Source organism: Thermobia domestica, chromosome 14 (genome assembly GCF_964235325.1).
Source record: "Thermobia domestica chromosome 14, izTheDome1.hap1.1, whole genome shotgun sequence".
NCBI classification, from domain to species: Eukaryota; Metazoa; Arthropoda; class Insecta; order Zygentoma; family Lepismatidae; genus Thermobia; species Thermobia domestica.
Window position 1 is genome coordinate 50,606,879 of NC_137467.1, and position 17,953 is coordinate 50,624,831.

General features: G+C 37.0%; 1 protein-coding gene across 1 annotated transcript in view; it reads right to left on the minus strand.

The window, feature by feature from the left end:
• The window catches only part of LOC145669822 (uncharacterized), a 382,300-nt gene that overhangs the window by 290,039 nt on the left and 74,308 nt on the right, over nucleotides 1-17,953 (minus strand). The window contains exons 3-5 of the mRNA XM_081738166.1: nucleotides 16,029-16,275; nucleotides 12,272-12,388; nucleotides 5,129-5,205 (exon numbers count right to left, since the gene is read on the minus strand). Coding sequence (XP_081594292.1) covers nucleotides 5,129-5,205; nucleotides 12,272-12,388; nucleotides 16,029-16,275 — 441 coding nt within the window. The remainder of the gene's footprint in view (nucleotides 1-5,128; nucleotides 5,206-12,271; nucleotides 12,389-16,028; nucleotides 16,276-17,953) is intronic.

Genomic DNA, 17,953 nt, shown 5'->3' on the forward strand with positions numbered 1-17,953 from the left:
ATTCATTTATATATATATATATATATATATATATATATATATATATATATATATATATACAGGGTGGGCCATTTTAATTAATCCACGGAAATATCTGAAAAATGATAAAACATAGAAGAAATATTTCAAGTACACGTTATATATTGCTAAGGGGGAAACCCAATTCCGCCAAAAGTACCCCTCCTCGCCCCCCCTAAATGGGGTAACGGGGGGTAACTTTGAAATGTCAAATGGGAACACGGGTCGAGTAATACCTCGTTCGAAAGGTCTTGGAAAACTAAGTAACGCTGTACCAAAAGATGTTTCATATTGTGCACCGGTTTCAAAATGGCCGCCATAATATGGTTCGGAAACTCCAGTACCCGTAGTGTGAAAACCATGGAAGGTAAATGAATGGAACAAAATTGAAATACGTAAATATCGTAGGGCATATCGAACGGTGTGGTCCCCGTGATCCCAGTGGCCTCCCTAAAGGGATCTTGGGGGCTAACTCCAAAATTTCAAATAGTAACAAGAGTCGAGTGGTACCTCGTTCGATAAATCTTGCAAAATCTAACATATTGCAGGAGAAAACGATTGATGTGAAATGGCAGTGTTCTCAAAAGGTCTCCGAAACATAGTATCCGTGTCAGAGAAAAGGTTTAGTACCCGTAGTATGAAAGCGATTGGAGATAAATCAACAAAAGAAAAACTGGAGTAGCTAACTGACGTAAGGCACATCGAGAGGTGTTGTCGGGGTGACTCCAAGGACCAACTGAAAGGTATCCGGGGCCAACTTGAAAATTTCAAATAGCAGCTTGAAGCGAGTAACATCACGTTACATAGACAAATTAATATCAAACAGCTTCTGTAAGAAAATTTTCGACATGAGACACCGTTTTCAAAATGATCGCAAAGACATGGTGACCGTGTCTAAGAAAACGTCTAGTGCCCATGGTATGAATACGGTTAGACATAAATGAAAATAACGAAAATTAAGTAGGAAAACCACGGAGGCGTTCCAAGGCTCGAGAATAATACAACAGAGATAAAAATATTAGAGTAAAATTGCCATAATGTATAGAGAGAAATCCAAGTCCTGCAAAATAATCTCTCCCTGCGCTCTGTATGTGAGTGGGGTGGAAAGTATAGTGAAAGTTCAAACGAGAACTCTACTTTAATTCGTAAATTAAGGCTAACCTTACAAATAGGTATGGTGTGGTTGAAACATTTGTTTGTAAGGATGACGCTGTAGTGACTAAAAAAGGAGAAACTTTTATGCAATGCGTGCTGGTTATTCAGAAAGCATTTCGGGGATATACGTACACACCGTTTCGTCCCTCAAGCTCACAATATGACATGAATGCTAATAGTTAATCAAAATGTAACTGTGGCCATCCGCGTTAACTTAGTGCACCAATTCTCTATGCATGAAGTCTGCCTTCCAAACAGCATTGGGTAGGTCAAGCGTACGCCCGAACCGTTGTCCGGTCAGACATTGAAATTTTGAAGTTAGCCCACAAGACCCCTTCAGGGAGGCCACTGGGATCACATCATTCGATATGCCCTATGATATTTACGTATTTCAATTTTGTTCCATTCATTTACCTTCCATGGTTTTCATACTACGGGTACTGGAGTTTCCGAACCATATTATGGCGGCCATTTTGAAACCGGTGCACAATATGAAACATCTTTTGGTACAGCGTTACTTACTTTTCCAAGACCTTTCGAACGAGGTATTACTCGACCCATGTTCCCATTTGACATTTCAAAGTTACCCCCCGTTACCCCATTTACGGGGGGCGGAGAGGGGTACTTTTGGCGGAATTGGTTTTCCCCCTTAGCAATATATAACGTGTACTTCAAAAATTTCTTCTATGTTTTATCATTTTTCAGATATTTCCGTGGATTAATTAAAATGGCCCACCCTGTATATACAAGAAAGGTGACATATCTCATACTGTAGCATTTTAGTGAAATATTTATAATATGAAGAGTCTCCCGATCCCTTTTTGATCAATACAACCCTACTGCTATACTACTACTTCTGAACTTTTCTGAGAGAAATGAACTTAGACAATGTAAACAGATTAATAAAGAAACATAGATTTGTGAAATATAAACTAAGTCGTTAGAGTAATTTCAGATTTGCCTCCATTATCCATCATTGAATTTAAGTACTAGAGCTGCCCAAGACACAAGACGAGACTTAACTTTTGTGATGAAATTCGAGATAAAAACTGAGCTCTTCCAATAGAATACTATGGACTTTGCGAGACGTAACGTCATTTTCAAGACTTGTATTCAAAACGAGAGAGTCTCAAATCTTATTTCGTGAAAATCTCTATTAAGCATATGTACTTTTTGAGGCGAATTGCTTATAAAATATCACGTGAAACGTTCCATGACATAGCGTGAATTTCATGTGATATTCCGGTACTATTTCTACCTGAACTATATATACTCTCTTTTGTGCAAATTACAACACTTAGAAGGAACAGTGATAGGTATCTACCTCACATTACGGCGTACGAACAATTCCACTTTTAGTGGGATGACGCATGCATGGGTGTACAATGCGCTTGGTTCCATGCACTCAACACTGTGGGATAGTGGTTTAAGGAGCAATTAAGTGAAAGAGCGTACCCAGGGAAACAGGTTAGGTACTTTCCCGACTTTCAAAAATTACATGTGCTAATTAGAGATTTTCACGGAATAAGTGTTGAGGCTGTCTCGCCTTGAATCAACGTCAAATCAATGCTCATACATTCGAATAAGTCGCATAGTCGGAGTACGAGAAGATGGTTTCTTGTATCGCCAAATAGGTCCACTAACAGGACATTCTGGTTCCACAGTGATACGTGTATGGAAGCAACGGACACAAGAGAACCATACGTAGAGATGATCGAATAGTAGTCCACGTAGCAAGAGCGTAAGATCAGACCATCGGATGAATCATATCTCATCCGTGTGACATTATGAACCATATAATGTCGAATGCACACGACTGTGGACATGATAAGGGGTACAGATGTCTCGATGGCGTTTGCTGACCTCTGAACTGGTGGCACGCATATCTTTGCTTCAGTTCCCATTGATTGAGAATCTCGATTGACTCCAGATACAATTTGTACCTGAACACCGTTTCTAATATGGTGAGCTGGAGACAAGCCTGTTTTTCCGACTTACTCATACTTCAACTTATGCTATAGTCATGGCTGTAATGCATTAGGTGCTGTGGTGCTGAGTGTAACCTATCAGCGTGCATTGTTGTATGTCTAGAGATCAAATGACAGATGCGATGACGTGGGGTACCATGCTACAACATGTGTTCCCGTCTGCTACGTATTGAGGTCAACATTGTCAGTGACCGCTATATTACATGTAATTTTCTACAGCAAGTTCTAGAGGCTGGAGACTTATCTTTACTTCAGACTCCATGTTTCAGCATAACAACGTTAGGCCACATTGTCCTAAATATGCAAACCTTCTTAGAAGAACGATCTCTGCTTCCCTGGCCTGTATGCTCGACTGACATTTCGCCCATCGAACATTTGTGGAATGTCTTATTAATTATGGGCTGGTAGAGATCTTGTTCTTCACGTTCCGTGAGCATATAATGGTGATATAATGTGGACTATAAATACAAGATGACAGGTGTTTTCTCAAGAAAACATTCAACGTCTGCTAGATTTGATATCACAACGTCTACAGGCTCTGATTGCAGCGCGTGGAGATTTCATGCCATGCTGGTTTATCAAGGTTAGAGTATTTTACAATTTTGAAATTGTACTCATTTATATATAGCTAAGTAATACTTTTGCCCGTGAAATTAGAAATTTCTTGAGTTTCGTAAGAAACACAACGCATCCAAGTATTAGATCTCACACACTGTTTTAGTGTTGCATGGTTCATAGCACAAAATGTATAAGTAATTAAAAAGATTTTACAAACACAATGAAGAGCATTTATCAGCGTTTAAAGAAACGCAAGTCAATACAATTTACTCCAATAATAAATATGAATTATATGTTGTTATATAACAGCCTTCGTGGACCTCTCGTGTTTGCAGAAAGTAACCTCTAGATGAAATTAAGAAATAATTTGAGCATAAACTTTTTTACATAAATTTAGAAGATGAGACGAAAAAGAACTATTTCCAGAATCGAGACGCAGGCGAGTCTTCTACAAAATGTACAACATGAGACGAAGAATTTATTTCTTATATCACCTCGTGACAACTCTAGTAGGTAACGGATTTCTGGTATAAATTGCACTTGATTTCTTTCCTGGATAAGATTACCTACAAGATAAAGAGTGGAAACTGTCTATCCTCTCCTTTCTTGGATAGGATTGCCTATAAGATAAAGAGTTGGAACTGTCTATCCTCTCCTTTCTTGGATAAGATTGTCTACAAGGTAAAGAGTTGGAACTGTCTATCGTCTCCTTCTTGGATAAGATTGTCTACAAGATAAAGAGTTGGAACTGTCTATTCTCTCCTTTCTTGGATAAGATTGCCTACAAGATAAAGAGTTGGAACTGTCTATTCTCTCCTTTCTTGGATAAGATTGCCTACAAGATAAAGAGCTGGAACTGTCTATCTTCTCCTTTCTTGGATAAAATGCCCACAAGATAAAGAGTTGGAATTGTCTATCCTCTCCTTACTTGGATAAGATTGCCTACAAGATAAAGAGTTGGAACTGTCTATTTTCTCCTTTCTTGGATAAGATTGCCTACAAGATAAAGAGTTGGAAATGTCTATTCTCTCCTTTCTTGGATAAGATTGCCTACAAGATAAAGAGTTGGAGCTGTCTTTCTTCTCCTTTCTTGGATAAGATTTGCCTATAAGATAAAAAGTTTGGAGCTGTCTAACCTCGTAAACGTTTAGTGAAATGCTGTATCGTCTCCAAAAATGTATGTTTTAATTCGAAGAGTTCTGTATCGCCGGGTATCTCGTCACGAAAATTATGTCTCGTCTTATCTTCTGGGCAATCATGTTATTGGTGTTGTAATATTTTCCAAAACAGCTGTCCATAACTTTTACTGTAAAAATGTGGCGTTATTCCACTAACGTTTCATATCTATTATTTTTACTAACGACATAATATATTTAATAACGTAGGCATAGTGATAAAATAATACTCACACTCCAATGTCCACGTATATACTTCTTCCAAGAATCTATCCGGGAGTTCGTTATTTTCATCTAGGAGTCCTTCGATTCTGAAAAACAGAAACAACGAAACAGTTAGTCTACAAAATATCTTAAAATTCTATTGCAATGGAACACTTCACAATGACATTTTCATTGTTATTTTCCTATTGTTGTTTTTTTAAGCATTCCGCATTTTTTAAAATTTTTGTAAGTATGAAAATGCCTTGGCGATGACACAGTAAATCTGTTGGATGCAAGAGATATTTACTGGAGAATTTATAATAATTCCAATTTTTAATGGATTCATATCAGATCGAGAAATAACAGATACGATTTTTGCAATTAGATACATTATAGCAAAATATCAAAAGAAGAATAAAGAACATCATGTAGTATTTATCGACCTGGAAAAGGAATATAATAGACTACCGTTTCATGAGATCTGGAGGGGCCACGATGGCTCAGTGGTAGAGCGTTCACCTCTGGTGCATGTGGTTCTTGGTTCGATCCCAGCTCGCACCAAGTGAGCTTTGTGGTGGACAAATGCTTTGTGCGTGGGCTACAAGAATACCTGTCAGAGTCAAATTCCATCGAGGATCTTCCTTAAGACTATGTATCAAACTTAGTTATGGGTGTCCTATCTGAAGGTATTAAAGACGCATCATCTCAGTGTACGTTATTTGCATATGACACTTTCTTATATATGAACAGTGAATAGTTAAATGTGTGGAGGACACCGGATTAAAAATCAATAGGAAGAAAACTGAATAAGTATATGAACTTCGAAAGACTAGAGAAAGGGCTGTAAGATGTAAAAATAGGATCTAAAGAAAGTAAGTACATTTGAATAACTAGGTTCCACTATGGATAAAGATTAAAGTTTAGATGCGCAAGTAGAGCACAAAATTAATGTGAGATAAATTAACTGGAAGAAGACCTCTATATTCTTCGTGATAAAAGTACAAGTGTCAAGCTAACAAGAAGACACTACAAGAACGTTGCAAGATTCAAAATGTTGTACAGAGCTGAAACTTGGGGATTCACGGGGGCAGAAGAGAATGCTCAAATGGATATGTGGTGTTACCAGGTTAGATAAGATCAAAAACAAAAGAATATAAAGCAAGGAAAGTACAATAGTAAAGATTATAGTGATTCATCATCATAATGGTGTTAAAAAGACAATGAGGAAGAAGATAAAAGTAGAAAGCAGAAGATTAAAAGGAAGACCGAAAAGAAAATGAACAGATTGCGTAACTATGGACTTGAAGAAATGGTGTTAATAGAAGATAATGTTTGAAACCGAGCAAGATGGAAGCATATCATAAAAATTGTCCATCCCTCGTAGGGGAAAAGAAAGTATAGAAAGAAGAATTGTATGGTGTCAGAATTTTTGAGTTTCCTAATTTACACACTTTATGAAATTATTACTCCATATAAAGGTTTTATAGATACTATCTGCCTTACTTGCTACATTTTGATATTATTAACCCATTGCGTTTCAGTCATTTTCCTATGTGCGTGCTGTAATACCAGGTTTCCATTTACTGTTAAAAAACTGTCTAGAGCGCTATATAGGGCATAGTTGTTGTGGGCGCGTGAGGAGATTATCCACATTACTGAAAAGAAAAAAGAACAGTTACATTGCAAAACATTTGGACTGAAAAATGGAAATTTTGACGTTTTGACGGGATTTTATGCTACTTCAGGTTGGCAACACTGACCGGAGATAAAAGACAAAGATTTTGCTTTTCCGATTTTGAAATAGATCTCGAAGTTGCAAATTGTTTACCGTCAAAACCAGTGTGACCACCCAAAAAAAATATTTCGTACTAACCTATGCAGAAAGAAAGTAGCCTACTAGATCTAGGGAAAAAGTACTGAAATTTTATCTGCTCCCGTTTCACCTTATTTGTGACATTTTATGATATTACTATCTTATAAGAAGGTTTCCGGCGGCTACTCTCCCCTGTGGGTGGGGAAGTGACCCCCCACTTTCCTGAAAGAACGAAAAATTTAATTTTTTACAGTTAAAATTCGATACAAACGTTGCAAACCACTTACACCCTCCCAATTTTGACTTCACACCCTCAAGCTAAAAATTCTGGCGGAACCCATGCTTAATTCTCGAATTAGAACTCACTGTAAAACTTCTACAGTAACACAAGTATGACAAATATAGAGGATACCGGGAGAAAACAAGAAATATAAAATCTGCTTATTGAGAAAATCGAGTTTTAATTCCTTAATAGTCTACTGTTTAAACGGATCATCCAAATATGTAATATTGTTTACTGTGGTTATTTATTAGTTGGAGGAGGCGATCGGACGGTACCCGTGTTTCACTTCCGCTCTTGTAAATACCACTGTGGGGAAAAAAAATAAATAGGTAGAAAAAAGTGAACCAGGAACAGTGAGATTTTCGTACATTGCCAAATTTTCATGAGATTCCTTTTTCTCTTCTAAATGTATTTATGAGAAAAAGATGAATAGGAGAAAAGTACTAGATTTCTTGGTGAACATACTAGAACACTAAAATGTTATAAAAGGCGCTAGATCTAGTACGAAGGTACTAACGGTGGTTACACTGGTCAAAACAAACACATGTGTGTTGTAATTGCATGCTCCCTTAGACTTGCAATCTACTGAGACAACTATTTTTTTTTCTTTTCTGTCAGTAAGGTTCTGTCACCTATGCAGAAATAGTAGAACTAAGTCTTGCCCTTGCAACCACTAACAAATTTCATCACCTCCAGGATTAATACGAGCTTTAATAAGGTATACCTTTTCATGACATCTACATGGATTTCACTGGTACGCAAGGGTGTAACTTAAAACACTCACTAAAATTCAAAAGTAGCACGGATCACCTCAGTGAAAAGCCTTAATTTTGTAACTGACTTGCGAAAGATGGCAAGGCACTATGACAATTGCATGTCCAACTCTAAGAACAAAAAATTGGGGATTAAATATACGTTACTATGGTGAGAGTTTCTCCACGTATTTAAATTTATATCGTAGGTTTTAACGCAAACCTATAGATTTTACTTTATCACTAGATTAATAACTCCTTTTACCGAATTTCAGCAGAAAGTTCTCTGCAACCGTTTACCATAATTTCAATCAAACGAAAGCTATATTTGCAGTAAAAATAAGTTCAAGTCTTTTCTAATGTGTGTGTGTGTGTAAATCATATCATGATACTTTTTCTGCTTAGCTCATGCGAATGACGTAAGGGAATCAATTAACTAAGTGCAGCAAAGCTGTTTCTTAATTAAGAAAACTACCTAAAAAAAATCTTCCAATTCAACGTCCCATGTTTATGGCCTTTTGGTTGATGGAGACGGATGATCAAAGCAACTGAATGATGATGGAAGAATTGGTGAAATGACAATGTGGAAGGAAGCGAGTACGCCGAGAAAACCCACTGACACGCAAGGGTGCCGATTTTTCTGTAAATTTGCAGGGGGAGGGGGCATTCAGATGCAGAAGGTATATACAGGTATATGAGGATTTTAAGAAAAATTGTATTCAAATTATGCCAAATATTGTATATTCATAAATACAATAGGGGGCCTACATAAGCTTTGGGGGGCCCTGGCCCCTACTGCCACCCCAAGATTGGCGCCCTTTCTGACATCATGTTGTTCACTACAAACTTACTTGGTCTGGGATCGAACCAGGGACCCTATGCACCAGAATTAAGTGTTCTACCACTGAGCCGTTATATCCCCGCACAAACCTATGTAAGAATAGCATTCTACATTATTAGTTTTAAACGAAAAACAATATGTTTACAAAGAGGAGGTATGTAGCAATTTCTCATAAAGTTAAAAAAAAAATGGAGACGGTCAGTAAATCCTCATTCATGGTTTTCGAGAAAATCTACAAAAGGGGTTGTTTCATAAAGCTAATAATAATAATAATAATAATAATAATAATAATAATAATAATAATAATAATAATAATAATAATAATAATAATAATAATAATAATAATAATAATAATAATAATAATAATAATAATAGTGGTGCATTATAAGTACACCATCTCAATGAAATAACAGCCCAAACATACTATTAACTCTTACACTTTAAAGTTTCGTTAACTATAACGTTATCGAATGATCAGACATATACCGCTTGTATCGATTCACAGATCAATCGATTGTATCAATTTGAACAAAATACCGCTTCGAGAGGGTTAAAATCTCGGGCGTGCTTTTCGAGAAAATCGATAATAATGATATTCTGTGGCGCAAAAATAGCGTTTCGTACATTGCAAATAATATCTTTTCTAAAAAGTCTGCTGAAACAACTTCAATCTCTCGCAAGTTGCAGCGCTGAATTTGGATTTAAACGGCATCCGAAGTGTCACTGTTCATCTCAGCGACCCTCAAAAAATATGATTTCGGCACTAATATCCGTCATTTTCGATCATCTTTATATATATATATATCTCCCTCTCCCCTATGATATACAGTCAAAGTGAAATAACAAATACCTTTCCAGCCCCAAATCTCATCTATGTTGAAAATTTGATCGAGATCAGTAAACTGGTTCAAGAGTTATTGAGTCAAAAAACATGGTCACTTTCATGTTTATTTATAAAGATAGATAGATAGATTGGACTGTATAATTCAGAGACTTGGATATTAGGGACGATAGAGGAAAAGTGTTAAGAGAGCTCCTAAATGTGTTGTTAAAGAAAGATGAATACGATAAAAATGGACAAAGAGAGAGAGTAAGAAACGAAGATATTTTAAAACGGGTAGGAGAGAAAAGGATGCGTTTAGCTAATATCCTTCGTATGAAAGCCAATTGGATTGGACGCGCCTTGCGAAGAAATTGTCTTCTTCATACCACCATAGAAGAAAAGATGGAAGAAAAGCGAGGAATGAGGAGGACACAACTGATCGATGATTTGAGAAAAGAAGAAAAATATTGGGAATTGAAAGAGGAAGCTAAAGAAGATCGAGAAACGTGGAAGAAACATTTCCAGGACTAAATCTAAATTTAAAAAAAAAAACTCATTAATCCCTACTTCTCGGAGATCCTGTACACTACAATTAACAAAAATTAATTGTTTAATTACCTTATTATTATAAAATTATATGGCATCATACTACATAGCACCGGAAATAAGATATTGGCGTAAACCAATGAGTAAAGTACTTAAATCCTATTGCCAAAACTACTGCAAGAAATTTTCTTTCAGTAAGTCGATACTGCTACTTATGAAAAAGATTTGTCTCTCTAAGAACATATAGCGTGATTCAAAATGCCGTGAACGATAAGGAAACGTTTTATAAGTGATAATACTCTATCAACAATGAAATCTCTATGGAAATACTTTCAATATTATTCTCATGTTTTGTTTGGAACGAACGTAGTAGTTTAAAATTTATCCGCTAGGTGGCAGAGTGATTAGTTCCAAGATGGCTGCCTGTGGTACAGACAGAGCATTTTGAGTTTTACAGTTTCATGTTTATCGGTCTGTAGTTAGTGTTCAACGCGAGTTCCGCACAAAATTTCATAAAGATCCACCATCAAAGAACTCCATACGTAAGTGGTATGACAAATTCAACAGAACGGGATACATTTGTAAAAAAAAAAAAAAAAAAAAAAAAAATCGTCCGGTAGGCCGTCCACTTCTGAGAAGCAGGTGTCGAAAGGGTTCGAACCAGTTTTCAACGCGGCCCACAAAAGTCAACAAGGAGAGAGCAAAGAGCTTCAAGTGCCTCAAACAACTGTTTGGTCTGTAGTGCGTGAACATTTAAAGATGTATCGTATCGAGTACAGTTGTTACAACACTTAACACCTAATGATCACACGTGTCGCAAGACCTTTTGTGAGTCATTTCAAGAGTTGTGCAGTGTTGATGATTTTTTTGGGCAAACTTTGTTTCAGTGATGAGGCTACGTTCCATGTGACAGGAAGAGTGAAAAAACAAAATGTTCGCATTTGGGGAACTGAGAAGCGTTAGCAAATCTGTAATATTGTGCGTGATTTATCGAAGATGAATGTGTTTTGTGCAATTTCATCTTCAAAAGTTTATGCTCCGTACTTCTTTGACGAAGGAACTGTGACTGAACCAACATTTCTACAAATGCTTACTACGTGGGTTATGCCACAGCTTGAACATGACAGTGCAACCTCATCTATCAATTGGATGGAGCTTCATGTCACTTTCATCACAATGTCAGAAATTTCCTTAACAACAAACTGCCACACCGCTGGATTGGGTGGTCAGTTAAAAATGATCATCACCTTCTACGTTGGCCACCAAGATCACCGGACTTAACCCCTGCGATTTTTTCTGTGGGGACATCTAAAAGACATAGTCTACAAACCCCCTATCCCCCAAGATGCGAATGAACTGAAAGAGCGCATCACTGCTGCAGTGTAAACTGTAGATGCAAACATGTTGAAACGGGGTTGGGCGGAATTGGAATACCGAATAGATGTATGCAGGGTTACAAAAGGGGGCCCATATAGAACATTTGTGATGTACTATTTTCATTTTTATCACAAAATCTTGGAGGGTTTTAACATTTAACTGTAAGATTTGAAGCTATTTGGATGATTAATTAAAAAAAAGTTATAAGGAGTTGTAATCGTTTACAACATTTTGAATCACGATGTACTTCACGTCGGCCAAATTCGTCTTCGGCATCACATCGTTGGCAGCGTCACTGGAACAGATTGCTCGGCGTAATAATAAAGACTCAAGGCCAAACTTCAATTCTCCTGCCGCACACAGTAATACATTTCATATTTCTCTTTTCTTATTATCCAACGAACTCAAAATTGCTATTTCTCGTTTCTAATGTTTTTTTTCTTTCTCCAACTTTAAAATATATTAAGGTAAGGAAAAAAAATATCCGGAAGACAGACGATTCCAAAGTGTACAATTTGCATCGCTGACGTCATATTGTAAAATGAGTATTTAATATTTAACATCGCGAACTAGAACACAAATATTGCATTACCACAAGCCGTTATGGAAAGAGGAGTAACATATTCTTAATGTACAGTAAAAATATACACTTACAGAAAATACCGCGTAACATCCGACAAAAGATTAAAGGGTAAATATCAACTGGACTTTAAATATATCAAAAAAAAAAAAACTTACTTTGACATGAAGTCGGACGCAACCTCATCTATGGATTTCACATACATTTTCGCCACTTTCGGTTGCAACATATCTTGCTGTACTTTCAGTCGAAAGTTGTGCCATATTTCTCCATGTCTGCATCAAGAAGAAATAACAAAATAATAATACCTTAAAAGCATAAGATGAATAGTAAAGTAACTATTAAGAACTACACAAATGCGAATATCATTGATAGTGCGAATTAATAATATTATCATGGTAAATTTACGTCTAAAGTACTTCATGAATACATATGGAAAATTTATTTGTAATGTATTTACAAATGTCATTGTGTTATAATTACTCCCAATTCATACAATTATTAAAGTAGCGTGAACGATACTTGTGCAATCTATTGCTAATTAATAAAATATCAACATGAGGTGAGTTGATTAAAATAAATTGTTGCATATCTGGAATATTTCATACTCGCAAAACACAGTAATGATTAAATATGTTAAAAAGAAAAGAAAATTTTACTCTTACAATGGCTACTTTATTGTGCTTTACGAAACATAACACCAAGGGGTTATTTGAAGAAGAAAGAGAAAGCCTCCTCCAAGTTTGAGATGTATACTTTTTTTAATAAATAGTAGAGTAAGATACTAATGAAAGCCTGAGACTTAAGGTTACCAACTGACCGGTATTTTACTGGCAGACCGGTATTTTTTCAGGCTAAACTGTACACGGTGTAACATAAATGCATGGCCAAAAGTGACGAGGTGATTGGGGACATCCAAATAAGTAAAAAAAAAGTTACTATAAATATGGGTCCGATGCTGCTTCGTTTCTGAGATACAAGGTGTTCAAATGTTGAGTCCCTCAATGGCTCACTATAAGAAAGTGAATGGAAATGTTCAATAAAACGGGAATAATACAATCAAGTGGAATTATGCCTGTGCACATACATTTACTCTGACATAGAGAATGAAACCAATCAACATTTGAGGTTATTGGGTTGTCAGTGTTGGCAACCTGATTCAAAGTTTTGTTTTCAAATAGCACTAGACCTCCACACGTTTGCATATGATTGCTGACATCAAAACGTTCCTAAACATGGGACACTGTCTTCCAAAATTTATGTGCGGTATAAACGAACACTTTGGTCCCCATCGAATACCTTTCTTAAGTAGTTATCTTTGGAAACATGCAATAGTTGTGATCTATGAACCGTTGTTTACTATTGTGAGCTGTTAATTGATGTCACACTTGGAAGCCTTGTCTTTCGAAAACGAAGATAAATCTGCCCCATATTTAGGAACGTTTTGATGTCAGCGATCATATGTTAACGTGTGGATGTTTAGTGCTATTTGAAAACATAAAACTGTATGCCAGATTGGCAACACTGACAACCCAATAACCTCAAATGTTGATTAGTTTCATTCTCTATGTCAGTATAAATGTATCTGCACAGGCACAATTCCACTTGATTGTATTATTCCTATAATATTGAACATTTTCCTTCACTTTCTCATAGTGAGCCATTGGAGAGACTCGACATTTGAACACCCTGTATCTCGTAAACGAAGCGGCATAGGACCCATGTTTATAGGAACATTTTTACTTATTTGGATGTCCGTAATCACTTCGTCACTTTTGGCCATGCATTTATGTTACACCCTGTATATTTCAAGGTTTAAAATATAGTTCTTCATGATATGTTTTGAGGATCATGAGCGGGTACCGGTAATATTATTTCCCAGAGATGGCAATCCTAGCGAAACTATATTTGTATCGGTGGAAATTCTCCTCCCCAAGCCAAACATGATTTTAAAAAAAAGACGGTACAGTATATAATAGTATCTATACTAATTAACTTATAAATAAAAAATACAGCATGCCCACAAAACCATTCCTTTGATTTGTTATAAAATCAGATTTTTTTTTAAGTATGATGACATGTAAGGTGTCAATAAATTTTATACATTGACTCAAAATATTTGTTTCTTGTTTATTTGCAGAATCCTTGTATCACTAGAGGTAGAGGTCTGTACGGGTTGGAATTTTTAGCCCGACCCGGCCTGGCCCGTGAATTTACAATGTGGGGCCCGACCCGAGTCCGACATATGTGTTAGCATTTAGGCCTGAGCCCGGCCCAAGCTTGTGTAATAATCAAAGGAGCCCGTTTTACAGTATATTTTCAAAGATCGGCCCGAAAGGCCCGAGAAATATGGTTGTAGGCCTATATTTAAAAATGTACGGCCCGGACTGGAAGTGATGTATGCTTTATAGGCCCAAGTCCGTGAAGACCTCTAACTAGAGGGCAGTGAAATCAAATGGTGCTTTACCCGACAGTAGCGCAAATTCCATGTGTGCCAATCTACTTTCGAAGTGATACCACACTTTTGTTTAGGATTTCCAGGTCAACAACCACTTTCTAGTCGCCTCAAAGTTAGTCGCGTCAGGCAAACTTGTTTACCGAGCCTGAAAACAATCAGCGCTATAGCCGAGAGTTACAATCTCAATGATCATATTTGGGGAATATGTCAAAAACTGAGTATATATGTATCCAGTATCCCAAAGTATGCCTGAGTGCAGGAACGCATCACTGAAACTCTCAACTCGACCACACTGGATACGGATCAGATCTTCATCATGGCATCGGTGTTTGCGGAGTAGTCTATAATGAATTTTGATTTCTAAATGCTTCTTAATTTTTAAACAACCTGATACATGGATCGCTCGTAAGTTTTGCACTTGGTAAAATCGTTAAGACAAACAAGGCTTGTGTATAATTGTAAAAAACACATTATTGATCTTTTTTTTCAGTCTTTGTTCGGAAGATGTCTAGGGGTTCATCCAGTATTTCTAGTGAAGGAAACCTGGAGGACGTAAGAAGGCCGGTGCGTAGGACTGACATCACCTACTAAACGTGTCGAGTCAAGAAAATGTGGAACCTGCACACCATGATATTAATAGAACTCAATTTTAACACATGTCAGTCATAGGCGGAGCTATATGTGCATAGGGGGGACATTGCTCTCCTAAACTTTTTGACAAGAAGTAAAAATGCCACCTATAAGATCCTTCAATTCTCATTTGTATTTACCGTGCCCCCCCCCCCCCCCACCGTAGCAGACGAAAGGTCTGCTGCTCCAGAAGACAATTCCTAACTCCGTCCATGATCTCAGTGATCCTAACATAACTACCACCTTAGCGTGTTATTTCAAGCGAGTTCAGAACAGTAGACTTCCAAACTATAGGAATTCAGTACATCTACAACTACTGGCTGCAAGATACTAAATAAAATCAAATGTAGAACATCTTCCTCTAATACTAAATCCATACGCTGAGTCGATTAAAAAAAAGAAAAGACGCTTCTCGATATCTGTTAATGTTTTTGCTCTGATAACTGTCGACAGGGGGACGGAGGAAGCCGTTCTATAAGATTGCCGAGACTCATGCAAAGCATAGTTTGGAAGTCTAATAAAGTGACCGTATGAATATTCTGACATATTTTACATTAGTAGAAGTGCTTATGTTCTTTCACTCGTTCCCCAGGTCTTCCAACCCAAAAAGATAATGTCAAATGTTTTTGTTTATACGTTGCCATTGTGACAAGTCATTCCAGACGTCGACGACGCGGTACCGAGCATATGTGAAAATTTAATAACACTAGAATAAATTGTGTTCAATTAACACATCGATTTCACTAACGTCTCATAGCTATAGTATCGGTGATTTAAAAAAAAAAATAAAGCAACTTCAAAATGCAAAAACAACAACAATTACTTACATTCCTATAACACCGGCAGTTTCCCCGAAGAAATCCTTCCTCATGACTTGCTTGTAGTAATGTAGTGAAGGCATGGAGGGTCTGTGGGGCATAGGCTCCTCACGCCTAAATACTTTTTGGATTTCATCACCGTCGAACACAAAGAGAAGATCTGGATGGCCTACGAGTCCTTCAATTTTGACGATTTTCCCATATGTTTTATACAAATGTTTCATTGCAATATCTAGATCCTCAATTTTGTATTGTCCTGCGAAATAAGTACATAAATAAATTAGTATTACTTGTTAGTAAATTCTACGGTGTTGTTAAAGCTGAGACATACAAACTAAGAAACTGCAACGCTCTATGAAAATGTTCAATGTAGCCATAGTTACGTACTTGCGTTTTGCTGAAATATCAGAAACCATCCTATACATAGGTTAAATAAAACGTCGTGGCAACACCGTTCTTGTGTTCTTCCGTCAAAAGGCTGTGTCCCATCATTACAAGAGTTCCGTACTTGATAAGGGAATGTAAGGCGATAAAGTGTAGTGAGTATTGAGGACTATGTGTTATTCAGTTAAAACCAGCAGTGGCGTAAGATAGAGGAGGAAATTGAAAATGCCATAACAATATGGTTCAGAAAGATGAACATTGTATGTGTAGATCACGGTTGGAGTGACACCTGCGCGCAGTGCACAACAAAGTTTCCATGGACTTCGTGACGACTTTTATCGCCAAAATGAAGGAACCACTTCGCAGGAAGCATTACGGCACAAGAAACCCATCATCCGTTTTATATAGCGGTCTCTACGCGACATTGTCAAAGTTTGATTTATACTACTCGCTGAGAAAAGCACTGCGTTTATTGTAAAAATTTATTAACGTGTAAGAATTTCGCCAACTATCCACCTTGGCTTCTTTAGACACCATGGATACACAGGTAGTGACAGAATTAATATACAGGGTGTCTCAAAACAATGTTTGGGAGGTGATTCCTGACACAAAGATAAGACAAAAAAGTATAGACCAACCTGGATGCACAAATGCTTACTTTCGGAGTTATAGGCTGCCGAGAACATGAAAAAATGAACTTTAAAGGTCCATAGCTCCAACAGTATGGGACTTATCGTAGTCAGGTCAAGACTTCACTTAGGAACTAGTATGTGCCCTATCCAAATATCCTTGTTTCAGAATACTAAGGTGCTCCGCAACAATTTTTATAGAGGGAGTTTGGCTACGGTAGGGTGACCAAATCGTCAACTAGAAAAAACGGGACACCTTTTTATTTCTGGATAGGTTGCTCCCCTAAATATATTTTTTTAGCCTCTCCGCTTTCTCTCTCTTTCTCTCTCTCTCTCTCTCTTTCTCTTTCTCTCTCTTTCTCTCTCTCTCTTTCTTTCTTTTCTTTTCTCTCTCTCTCTCTTTTTTTGTTGTATTTCTCACCAAAAAAAAGCAAATTTACAATTTTTCGTTTTAAAACCTATTGAAAAGGTTGTGGAATTAATTAGATAACAAGTAACTATCAGCAGCTAACAAAAAATGAAATATTTGAAAACATTACTAAAAATATATGAGCGCTCAAATCTGTCACCGACATGATTTATAATTACTCTCAGCATCGGATTCCAACTCCTTTTATTTGTATTTTGTTACTATTAAACATTATTTCACTTACTAGTTTTCCTTTTACTTTCACTTTTGGTAGTTCTGTACCTTTATTCTCCTTTGGTAGTAGGTTACATCTTAGTCAAATCACAGAAACACTGTACTGTACTGATGACAGCGCCTCAATCTTCCACTGTCCGAAACACAGAGTAAAAACAGGTTACATTTGTTCTTCAAAACACTTTCAGCCCCTTGCACTGTCGTCTGCGGAGAGGGGAGGCCTGATAGGGAAATCAATGGAACCACCACATCCAATACCGCAAACGTCGTAATGACGC